General features: G+C 47.0%; 1 protein-coding gene across 1 annotated transcript in view; it reads left to right on the top strand.

The window, feature by feature from the left end:
* The window catches only part of GRHL1 (grainyhead-like 1 (Drosophila)), a 49,298-nt gene extending 37,548 nt beyond the window's left edge, over positions 1-11,750 (top strand). Inside the window, exons 10-16 of the mRNA XM_012662433.1 lie at positions 2,450-2,501; positions 3,835-3,974; positions 5,015-5,052; positions 7,273-7,364; positions 7,670-7,755; positions 10,117-10,181; positions 11,357-11,750. Coding sequence (XP_012517887.1) covers positions 2,450-2,501; positions 3,835-3,974; positions 5,015-5,052; positions 7,273-7,364; positions 7,670-7,755; positions 10,117-10,181; positions 11,357-11,471 — 588 coding nt within the window. The 3' untranslated portion in view covers positions 11,472-11,750. The remainder of the gene's footprint in view (positions 1-2,449; positions 2,502-3,834; positions 3,975-5,014; positions 5,053-7,272; positions 7,365-7,669; positions 7,756-10,116; positions 10,182-11,356) is intronic.
* Positions 11,751-12,016: the final 266 nt, after the last annotated feature.

Raw genomic sequence — 12,016 nt, 5'->3', positions numbered from 1 at the left:
TTAGCATGTTTAGTTTTTTTCACTAGCTTTTCAAACATATGGAATATAGTTGTAATAACCGTTTTAATGACCTTGTCTAACATCTCTGTTAATTTGGGGTCATTTTCAGTAGTTTGTCTTCCTTGTTACAGCTGTGTTTTCCTGCTTCTTTGCTTGCTGGATAATGGACCTTGCTGGATACTGGACATTTTTGAATTCCTATGAATCTTCTTGAACTTTGTTCTAAGATCTAGTTAAGTTACTTAGAAATTTTTTTTTCTTTTTTTTTTATGAAGGGGGAGTGAGGAGGGGGTTTAGTTTCCTTTTTTTTTTTTTTTCATTGAGACAGAGTCTACTCTTTCACCACAGGTAGAGAGGGTCATGGTATCATGATAACTCACTGCAACCTCCAACTCCTGGCTCAAGCAATCCTCCTGTGTCAGCCTCCCGAGTAGCTGGAACTACAGGCACGCACCACCACATTCAGCTAATTTTTCTATTTTAAGTAGAGACAGGGTCTCACTCTTGCTCAGGTTGGTCTCAAACTCAGGAGCGATCCTCCTGCCTCAGCCTCCCAGAGTGCTAGGACAACTTAGAAACTGTTTGATCCTTTCATATCTTATTTCTGTGATTTGATAGGTGGGTCTGGAGCCAATGCTCAGTGTAAGGCTAATTATTCTGCACTCCTGAGCAAGATTTTCTTGAGTGTTCTGCCCAATAGCCTGTGAATTATAAGCTTTTCCAATCTGCGAACAGGCACTGTTTTTGGCCCAATGTGAGTTTCAGGCACTGTTTCTCTAATCTTTTCAGATGTTTATCCCCCCATCCCAACCCCCTACTCCCATCCCCTCCCCTTCACCCCCCCAGTATTGGGTAATTTCCTCCCACTCGTGTACCCATCAACAACTCTGCAGAGTACTCGGGCGGTGGTGGGAGCCTCTGAAGATCTCTGGGACTCTCTTGGAGCCCTTTCCTCTTTGGTACTTTGTCCTGCTGCCTTGATCACTCTGGACTTTCAGCTCTGTCTCCTCCACCCAGGGGACCTGGACTGAGAGACTACCCAGACTTCGCCTCCCGTGCCACAGCCTGGTAACTCTGGAGGCTGTAAGCTGGCGTAGCTGATGGTCTCGCCTTGTTTGCTCCTGTCTCAGGGGTCGCTGTTCTTTGTTGCCTGCCGGCCAGGGCCTTCAAAGTCCTTGTTTCATGCATTTTGTCTGGTGTTTGTTGTTGTTTCAGAGTGGAAGATAAATCTATCCTACCCTATGTCAGGTTGAAGCAAGAGAGTTTCTTATTCTTTATGGATACAACAAATAAATAAGGAGGGAATGTCCTACTTTGGAAAACTACCTTAGTTTCTCATCAAAGTGAAGTTATTGTCAGATTGTTAGAGGGGACTGGGAGAGATACAGACCAACTCCTTATAATAATGGCTAGGAGATTGGGGATATTTACCTGTTTTTCTATGTCAGGAAGGTAATGTTTGTGTCAGTATTACGTAGCAATTTTTATAAGTAGATTGTATGTTTACCAATGATATATTAGTATATCAGCCTTCTAGAAAAGGCAGAAGGTGGTTTTGTGTTCTGTTTTTTGAAACGTGGTCCTTAGTATGTAATAATGCCAAGATCAGTGGCTGATTGTTACTGCCTCTCTTTGCTGTCAGCAAATCTATTTAAAAAGAAAAATAAGCTCCCAGTTCATACTTAACTGGATAACTTTGTAAAGAAATCTGTGCCATCCAGAAATTAATGCCAATAAGTTAAGCAAAATGATTAAATGTTATGTTTTTTAGTTTACCTCATTGCTTGATTTTTAGGTTATGTTTATTACTAATATGGTTCTTTCTTAAATTGTTGTGGGTTCAGTTGAACGACACTGTCACTCTTTGCACAACTGGTTTATATAGTATAGGGGTGTCCTGTTGATAGGACTCCAAGGTACACTTTTTACTTTTTCTCTTTTAAGTGATTATGCAGATTTCCAGTGACACCTTCCCTGATGTGAATTCTTCTTGGTCATATCTGTCCCTTAGTGGGTGCAGAACCACGGCCTTCAGTAGCATTGCCCGTAGAGGAGAGTACACTCAGAAGCAGGGTCAACTTGTGTTTTTTCTGTCATTTTCTTTTCCTACTAGACAAGGGGAAAGGCCCTCGTGTCTGCAGGCAGTGTAGTAACATTAGCAGGTTTTCTCAGCTTTTAATTTAACCTGGCTATATCCATTAACGAAAGGAATTTTGCTTTGTTTTCAAATAAATGTTTTTCCCTGTGATTTCATATAGTTAAATTAACTTTTAAGAATAGGCTTTTTAGAGGAAACTGCTCTGATAAGCCCCATGAATATATTAATACTAAATGACGGAGGTACATTTCCAGAGAAGAGAGATTTTCCCGCATCGGTCAGGGTAAGAGTTAAATATTCTAAAGAGGATCAGTCAAACAGAAGCATATCGTGCCTTCTCTTGACCTACAGGGAGCCGAGCGGAAAATCCGGGACGAAGAACGAAAGCAGAGCAAGAGAAAAGGCAAGTGCACTGCCCCCAGCTCCCAGGGGATCGCCTGTAAGTAGAACAGTTCCCGCCAGGCTTCAGACCCTTCCGCGCGCACGGTGGCCGGAGATACGGCCTTGGGCGTCTGACCGCCCTGCAGTGGTGGCATTGCTGCCTTCCTCAGACACAGCAGACGAATGGCTGAACCGGGTGGCTTTCCTGGGGAGCTACTGGAAGGCTCTTTGAGGTTTCCAGAGCTCAGCTTTTTTGGCTGTCGGTCCTAGTTCAGGCTGCCGGTTCCAGTCCTGAAAAATAGCACACGTTCCACGTGAAACGTTCAAACCTGTTAAAATTGAGACTTGTCTAGACTTTTAAAAATAATAATAATGGCCTTTAGAATTCAGGATGTCTCAATTCCAAATGCGTATCATTTTCTTACGTACAATGCAATGTCCTAACCTTTGCAGAATCTGTAGGGCCTCTGTTTGGACATTTTACCAGGAAAGCTTTTTTTCCTTTAAAGTGACCAGTATTCATATTCTCAAAATCCTGTATCTAAAAGAAAAAAAGTACTGCTCTGTGCCCGTAGGGGTTCACCTGCGGCACGTGGGCTTCTGGCGTGAGCAGTCTGCCCGCGGCGCCGGGTGGGGCTCTCCCGGCCTCAGTGCCAGCTCCCGGTGTTACTGTCGCGCAGAGAGCGGCTGGCTAAGGAGGAAACCTCGTTACTGAGTACTTCGGGGCCAGACGGTGGGGGCAGATGGAGTCTGTAATTTAATAAATTAAAAATTAGACAGGCCTGCTTACACTTAACCTCAGGGTCGAGTTTTTGATACGTTCTGAAGTCAAAAGGTGCGTTACTGTTAAAATGTAAATTATTTAATGAGGACGGCTGAGGTGAAATTACTTCGAAGCTTTGTTCATACAATTATAAATTTTAGCCTTTCCAATGAAAACTAAATACCGTTTGTCTCTGTCACAAATCTTCTGTGTGTCTGTGTGTGTTTAAAGATACCTTTTCTTTTTTGATTTCTGATACAACCTTCAGTTGATTTTAGCAGAAATACACATAACAGACTCCTTCACGTAAACCGTGATTTTTAGTCCGGGCGCGGTGGCTCGCATCTGTGATCCCAGCCACTCGGGAGGCTGAGGTGAGAGGATCACTTGAGGCTGGAGCTGACGACCAGCCGGGGCAACGCTGTCTCTGGAAAAAAGATTAAACTGTGATTTTTGTCCTAGTGCAGACAACACGAGCTGCGTCTTGCAGAGTGCCGCAGTTTAAGTTTCTTACATGCTGAGGCAAACGCTCTGTGTCCCGCACCCGGTCCTGTGGATAATCTGCTGACCGTGGCTGGCTCTTTTCTTCCAGTTTCGGATGTTAAAGTGCCACTGCTTCCCTCTCACAAGCGCATGGACATCACGGTGTTCAAACCCTTCATTGATCTCGACACGCAGCCCGTCCTCTTCATTCCCGACGTGCACTTCGCCGGCCTGCAGCGGGGCACTCACGTAGGTAACCCGCGTCCCGGCGGAGGGTGCAGGGGAGCAGGCACAGCGTGGTAACGAAGCCAGCGTGGTGAGGCTCAAGCAGTTAGGCAGCTCTTTGGAATATTCAGCTGGGGTAACGTGGCGCCCGTGCAGTGAAGCACATTCGGGAAGCACCGTCCACGTGCAGATGCGGTGCCAGACCTGTCAGCTTAGTTCGCTCGTATTCGTTCTTTCATGTCCGAGCTCATTTAAAAGATTCTAGAAGAGCAACATAATTTGGAGTTTGCATCTACACTCTCCAGAGTTTAGGTGGGGGGTGCCTGGGTTAGGGAACCTCGATGGCGCTCAGAACACTGGGAGGCTCTTCTCCGGGCTCCACTCCGCCATCATTGGCGTGTGTATACAGCCTAGTGTATACAGCCGAGTGTATACAGCTATGTGTATACAACCATGTGTATATAGCCGTGGGTCTACAGCCGTGTCTTGGCAACTAAAGCTAAATTTAAAAAATAGTCACACCCCATTTGCGGCAAAAGCTTACCAGAGATAGGAACTTTGGTAGAGTGGAGCACGCTTTTTATGCTGAGCTCAAATAAACGTGAAAAAGACAGTCTTCCGTGCACTTTGCAGACAGATTTGTAAGGACTAATGATTGTTCAGAGTTCCCGGGGAGCCACTGCCAGTATGTTAGTTTCTAATGGGAAGCCCCAGGGCGAGCGGGGCTGGCACGCTGGTTCTGTTTGTGGACTGCACAGTCTCTGTGACGCTGCTCAGCTCTGCCGTTCTAGAGCCAAAGCAGCTGCAAACAGTATGTACGCGAATGAGCGCAGCTTCGTTTCAGTAAAGACTATTTATACAAGCAGGCTTTGGGCCCGATTTGGCCCAACCCCAGAGTTAGAGGAGTTCAGGATGTCTGTAAGAATCTGGTTACTGAAAAATAAGGCTTAAGGATTTTGTATCAGATTGGTCAAATTCAAAATTATTTCTGTTTTAGGACTAACTCACTTACGGTCAAACATTTTGAGCATATATTTGAAAAGCATCTATTTCTTTGGTCTTAGGTCCTTCCCATTGCCTCAGAGGAATTGGAGGGTGAAGGGTAAGATTTATGTTTTTTTTTGTTTCAGTAAATTTATTTGACTTTGAAACAATCTCAAACTTATAGAAAAACTGCAGGTACAGAACAGAGAACTGGTTTCTTCCCGAGCCACTGAGTGGCCGGCCCGGTGAGCCGTCGCTCCTGCGTACTTGGGTGTCTCCTGCTAACAGGGACGTCCTCCTGCGACACAGTCAAATCAGGGTCTTGGCATCGATGCATCCGTACCGTGTGGGCCTCGGACCTCTTCAAGTTTAGCCGGTTGTTCCGATAATGTCCTGTACAGCAAAAGAGGATCCAGCTCAGAATCCCGCGTTGTGGTTAGTTGTCATGTCTCTGTCATCGTCTGCAGTCTCAGCCTCTCCTTGACTTTTCCCACCATCACTTCTGAAGATGGCAGACCAGGCGTTGTGTGGACTGTCCCTCAGTTTGGGTCTGTCATTTTCTCCTGATTACATGGAGGTGCTGCTCCTGGCAGGTGTCGTAGGGGCAGTGTTGTTCTCAGTGCAGCCCGTCAGACGGGGCCCGATTTCAGTCTGTCCCTTATGAATGGTGTCCACTTTGGTCACTTGTTTGAGATGGTGTCTGCCGGCTTCTCCACTGGGAAGTTGTCCTCTGTCCTTGTATGATAAGCGTTGTCGGGAGGGGCAGCGTAGCTTTGTAGCTATCTCATTCCCCTTCAGGCTTTCAGTGGATTCATTTATTTATTTATATCAGTATGGGCTCAGAGTTTCCTGGTTTATTCAGCAGGTTGTAATGCATCACTGTCATGTACTTTGATGCTCGGATTGTCCCAGAATTGGTCAGTGGAGCCCTTCAGGCTGGCTCCTGGCCCCCTCATGCCTGGAGCACTTCCTTACGCTCCACACTTGTATTTTCCCTTTTCCAGCCCTAGGATTGATCTCTTCCCAGGGAACCCAGCTCCCTTTGTTGGAGAATGGCATTTAGATCCGGGAGTATGGGCAGCCTGCTCGCCCTGTGGGCTCTGCCTTCCCTGCCGGGTGGCACCCGCTGAAACGCTCTGCCAGGCTCCCCATGCCAGCTTGCTCAGACCCCACCTTGTGTGTCCTTCCTGGTGGCACCAGGACTAAGTCTTTCAAGAAGGGAAGATTTTCTTTGGTTTTTAAATCTCCCTTTTCTCTGGACACTGATCTATCCTCAGGAAAGCACCATGACGGAAACACTCCCCAAGGTTTGGGGAGTGTTCGTCCCTCATTCCCCTCTTCCCTCATCATGATCCATTCCTAAGACTTGAACTGTCATTTCGGGGACACTCACCCCACGCGTGTTACCGACTATACCTTCTCTCTGAGGGCCAGGCCCTACCGCTTTGTTAGTTCTTAGTGTTTCAGACGTGAATCCTACAGGCACTTTTGCTGGCGCCTGTCACGTGCTAGGAACTGGGGCGGACAGAGCACCATGAGCCCCCGTCCCTGAAGGGATCGTTCTGCTAGGGACCCGGCATCCCTCCTTCATCTTCCACGATTGACTCCCCTCTTGCTCCTGTGACCCTCCGCAGCAGGTGCGCGACAGCCGTGCTCAGAGCTGAGTTCTGCACACTCTCCCCTTTTGTTTCCACTGATGCTTCTGTATTTTGAACCTTTAGAATCTTACGCTCTCATTGTCACCAGAGTCCCCCAATTGGTTATTCTGCTCGTAGGTTCTGGAGTCCCTCCAGTCTTGGCCACACGCTCTGGGCACAGCATTCTGTCTCACCAAACTGTCAGAGTCCCTCTTAGCTGCGACATACAATCTGTTCTTCCTGTGAGCTGAACCATCGAGGTGTCAGCAGTAGAGCCAACCTCCCTTTCTAGATCTGTCTTCCTGTGCGACATTCTGTCTCAGCCAGCCTGCCCCTTGCGTTTCCTGCTCACGCCTCTCACTGTTTGAAATGTCCTCTCCTTTAGTACCACGCATGCGAGGTTGTCTCAGAGCCTACTTCCTCCATAACATTTTTCCTGAAAAGAAGCGCTCCGTCCTTGAGCCGGCAGTGTCCTAGTATGGGAGTGTGGCAGGCGTCAGGCGGTAGGTAACCTGTGTGTGGCCCCAGGTCTGCCTTTAATGTCCAGGAGCCCTTGTGCAGTCAGTGTCTTCTTCGGGCCTCAGATTTTTCATCCACAAATCAGGAAGCTTGACTAGATAAAGAATGAAAGTCATTTCAAACCTAAAATCCAGTGACATGCCCTACAATGTCCCTCGTGGTGTGTTTTGGACTGCCTGCAGCTCCGCCTTGAAAAGGGGGCCATATGGCACGGAAGATGACTTTGCTGTCCCGCCTCCTGCTAAGCTGACCCGGATAGAAGAACCAAAGAGAGGTGTGTTGGTTTCCATTTCTTAGCGGGTTCTGAGTCTGTCAAAAGTGTAAATGGCTAAAACGCATCTTGTCCAGTTTCACTTTTTTGAAATTTCTTCCATCAGACCAACGTCTAGCTTGAACTGGGAAGCTGGAACATGTATTCCTTAGGGCAAATTTTATATTGGCTCACGCTTGTCATCCTTGATGTGAATGTTTTTTATTTTAACCAGTACCTAAGATCTGTTTTCCTATTTTGGTCGTGTGAATTAACTACATCCTATTGTTATTTTTTCTCTTCTTCCTTCCTGGCTGGGGATCGATTAGTGCTGCTCTATGTTCGAAAGGAGTCAGAAGAAGTCTTTGATGCCCTCATGCTCAAGACCCCGTCTTTGAAGGGCTTGATGGAAGCCGTAAGTAGAATCAACTCTGTAACCCCCTTTAAAAAATGAAAGCAAACTTGCACAGGATTCCACTGGAACAAATTCCAGCAGATCCAGATTCCTTCGGGTCTTTGCTGGAATCGGTGACATTCACTCGGGGGTCTTACCCCACCGCAGTCACTCAGTCGTGTCTGTTCCACTGACTTGAATGGATTCGTGATGGCCTCTGAACTAGTTTAATTTTTATGTACTTGATTAAAGGGAGAGTGCCATTTAGCAAACCATTTAGAACTTAACAAAAGTTATTTTTAATTAAATAAAATCTTGAAAACTTCATACATAAAAACAGTGGCTCCTCGCTTTGCCTTTGAAACTCCTGATCCTAGGGAATTACTGAACTTGTGTCAAGACCTTACCCAAAGCATCTTTGAGAAAATTCAGGGGTATAACCAGCGATGGCCATAAATCCTTCCTATAGGATATCAGCATGGGGCTGGAGTGAATGATCCCATATTCCCTTTTAGGATACCAGTGAGAGAGGTGACGTGGAAGGACACCGTGTGGCTCCCCATCTTGGCTTTGCCCTAGGGTAGAATTCAAGTAATTGGCACCATAGCCTGATACTTACCGACCTCAGTCCCCTGGAGACCATAGAGATCTTTGAGCCTCCAGGCAGATGTGGTGGCCCATGCCTGTAATCCTGGGAGGCTAAGGTGGGAGGATTGCTTGAGCTCAGGAGCCTGCCACACTCCCATACTAGGACACTGCCTGCTCGAGGATGGAGCGCTTCTTTTCAGGAAAAATGTTATGGAGGAAGTAGGCTCTGAGACAACCTTGCATGTGTGGTACTAAAGGAGAGGACATTTCAAATAGTGAGAGGCGTGAGCAGGAAACGCAAGGGGCAGGCTGGCTGAGACAGAATGTTGCACAGGAAGACAGATCTAGAAAGGGAGGTTGGCTCTACTGCTCACACCTCGATGGTTCAGCTCTCAGTAAGAACAGATTGTATGTCGCAGCTAAGAGGGACTCCGACAGCCTGAACAAGAGCAACACCCCATCTCTACTAAAAATAGAAAAATTAGCCGGGCATGGTAGGCTGTGCCTGTAGTCCCAGCTACTCGGGAGGCTGAGGCAAGAGGATCACGTGAGCCCAGGAGTTTGAGGTTGCTGTGAGCTATGATGACGCCACGGCACTCTAGCCTGGGCAACGGAGCAAGACTCTGACTCAAAAAAAAAAAAAATCTTTGAGCTCAAAATGTATGCATAACTGGGCTGGAAATATGTCTCCCTGGCCCCTGACAACCGTGGTGTGTTGGATTCATTTAACAAAGCTTGATTCAGGGCTTGCTGTGTGCCAGGCACTTCTGTAGGCTCTGGACTCACAAGAGTAAGGGACGCGGTGCCAGGCGGAGTTCGCTTCCCCGTTGGGAAGACAGAGACAATAAAGTAAGCACAAAAATTAAGATGTCATTTTTCAAGTACTGACATGTGCAGTGAAGAACAAAGCGGGGTGAGGGATGTGGGTTTGGGAGCTGCTGCGCGTCTCTCAGGGACACCTGGAGCCCACCGGCGTCACTCAGCGTGTCCCTGCTCACACCACAGACACCACCACCGCCCCCACCCTCACTTCTGCAGTTTCTCTTTATCTTGTCTCTTGGCGACCCTTTGTCATTTCTTAAAAGTTGTGAAGCTCTTGATTATGGGGAGAGAGGAGAGTGTGAAGAAGATGGAGAATCACTGCTGTGACTTGGCCACAGCTCACAAGGAATTCACGAGACTGTCACATGCCGTGGGGCTGGGACTTCATTATATGCAAAGTCTTATCATCCAGTGATACCGAAAAGGAAAAGGGCTTGCTTGGTTAGAGCACAGAGCTGCGAGTCGATCTGAAATGCACATTTTTCAGAGATCGGCAGGGATCTGAGGCCCAGTTCTCAGCGCTGCCTTGAACTGTGCTGCACAGATTGAGGTGAGGCAGTGACCCTGATTCGAGAGTGGCTGGACAACAATTCCCAATAAAGTATTCGATCTAGACTGTTTGTCCTTGGAGTCATTCGCCCATTCTCTTTAAAAATAGCCTCTGTGCCCAGAAAGGAAGACATCCAGAGTTTGCACAGGAGTGAGGCCACTGCATCGTGGCCCTCTCGCAGCCCCTCACCCAACGGGGCCGCCGGGACGAGGAGAGGCCCAGCGCCCCCGCGGGACACGCGCGGGTCTTTCCCGTGTCTTTGTGTGTGCGTTTTTGAAAAACAGAAAGTGACACTCCCTGTATATAATTATGTATATACATAATAATTTTACGTGTATTAAATATATGTAAAATGATTGTTTTTGTTTGCTTTGTAAAGCCATGAAAGCAACATTTTCAATTATTTTTCTTTGTTCTTTCAGATCTCAGACAAATACGATGTTCCCCATGACAAGATTGGGAAAATATTCAAGAAATGTAAAAAGGGGTGAGCAGCAACTATGTCCCGCATGACTTCGAAGCACTGATACCCCCCGGTGCCCGTGTGGCACCCCCCCAACGCCAGCCGCACACGTACATTGTGCCCGGTCCAGAAGCAGCCATAGAAACAGGAATGCTAGAATACGGTTTTTCTTACTAAATTATTTAGATAAAATTGTTCTGCCTTCGAATAGATCTTTTGGATTATTGTCCCAAGTAAAGTTTTTATTTGCTGTCCCATACATGGCAGCCGTGAGTGGCTCCATACTCGGGGATGAAGCTCACTGGGGACAATGGTACTCACGCCCCCGCACAGTGAGCCCCGGCGTGAGCCAGGCACCGGGCCGGGCACTTCCCAAGTTGCTTCGTTTAGTTTTCACATCTGTCCAAGAGTGGCTTACTGTGCGTGGTTTGCAGATGAGGCAGCTGAGGCTCAGGGAGATGGAGAGGCTCGTCTGAGGTCGTGTAGCCTGTTACCATGGAGCCAGGATTCAGGTTCAGCTTTGACAGCCCCTAAAGCCTTTGTGCTTTCTGCTCTACCATCCTGCCCTGGGTCACAGTTTCAAGTTATATAATGTTGCTTCTTTGTCCAAAAATTTTACTTGTCTATGCTGTTTGGCATGGATAAACAGGGGATAGCATAAAAATTTTTTGGCTTAATTCTAAACCAAATTCTAATTGAAATTTTCTAGATAGGTCTAATGGAAAGAGTTGAACTTAATAGTAGTTCATTTAAACTTTGGGGATAACTTACCAGAGAAAATACTTTGTCAGGGAAATGTGGCTTCAGATCATGTAATTAATTTTATTCAGTTGCTTTCCAAAGCTGGACCAATGAAACATTCCTTGTGTAGATTTATTTTGTTATGTTATAATAAGTACTGTTTATAAGGGACTATTATGTGCCAGTTGTAATAATACATAAGCTAGTGGTTTTTGTTTACCATGTGCTGTGATATAAGTGCTTACTTGGTTCCCTCCTTATTTAATTTTCTCAACGATCTTATACGATGGGCACTATTATTGTCCCCATTTTGTAGATGAGGAAATAGAGGCTTAGGGAGGTTTAAATAATTTGCCTCATATGTCCCAGCTGGTAAGCGGCAGAGCTAACAGTTGAATCTGAGTCTGGCTGCAGAGGGGCAGGAACGAAGTCATTTGTCTTGTCTGTCTGCCTTCCAGGATCCTGGTGAACATGGATGACAACATCGTGAAGCACTACTCCAATGAAGACACCTTCCAGCTGCAGATCGAAGAAGTGGGGGGATCGTACAAGCTCACCCTGACTGAGATCTAGAGCCGGAGGGCCCGCAGCCCCCATGCGATCAATGAAGGCGTCACTAGATCTTACGGCTCGTGAGCCCTGGGCTCCCCGGTCAGCAGCCGCGCAAACACAGGCGGGTGTCAAGGGAAGGGACCCTTTCGAGTTGGAGTCGGAGCTGCATTTGGCTTGGCGATAGCGTTCAATTTATTGCATTGGCATTTTTCAGATGACAGAGAAATCCATATACCACTGTTTGAATTTGCTGATATATTTAGGATTAAAAGTGAAAAATTTGTTCCAGGATTTAACAGAGCCTCCGGGAACCTTTAGGATATCTGCTACATTATTTACCAAAATACTGGGATATCTACCTGGCCCTGCACTACTGGTGGGCCCGCTCGCCAGTGCAAGTCAGGAGAGCAGCAGGCTTGGCTCTAAGGACAGGGCGCCCTTGCCTGGACTCTAACTCCGCTGCCCCAGGTTCCTGGGCGCACCTGAGGGGTAAAGGGGTGAGTCCTTTCCCCCTTAGCCTCTCATCCTCCAATAAATGTTTACTAAAATAGGGCATGTTACCGAAA

This window comes from Propithecus coquereli, unplaced genomic scaffold (assembly GCF_000956105.1).
Source record: "Propithecus coquereli isolate 6110/MARCELLA unplaced genomic scaffold, Pcoq_1.0 Scaffold764, whole genome shotgun sequence".
Lineage (NCBI taxonomy): Eukaryota > Metazoa > Chordata > Mammalia > Primates > Indriidae > Propithecus > Propithecus coquereli.
Note: the sequence above shows the minus strand (reverse complement) of the source record. Positions and strands in the feature narration are given on the sequence as shown.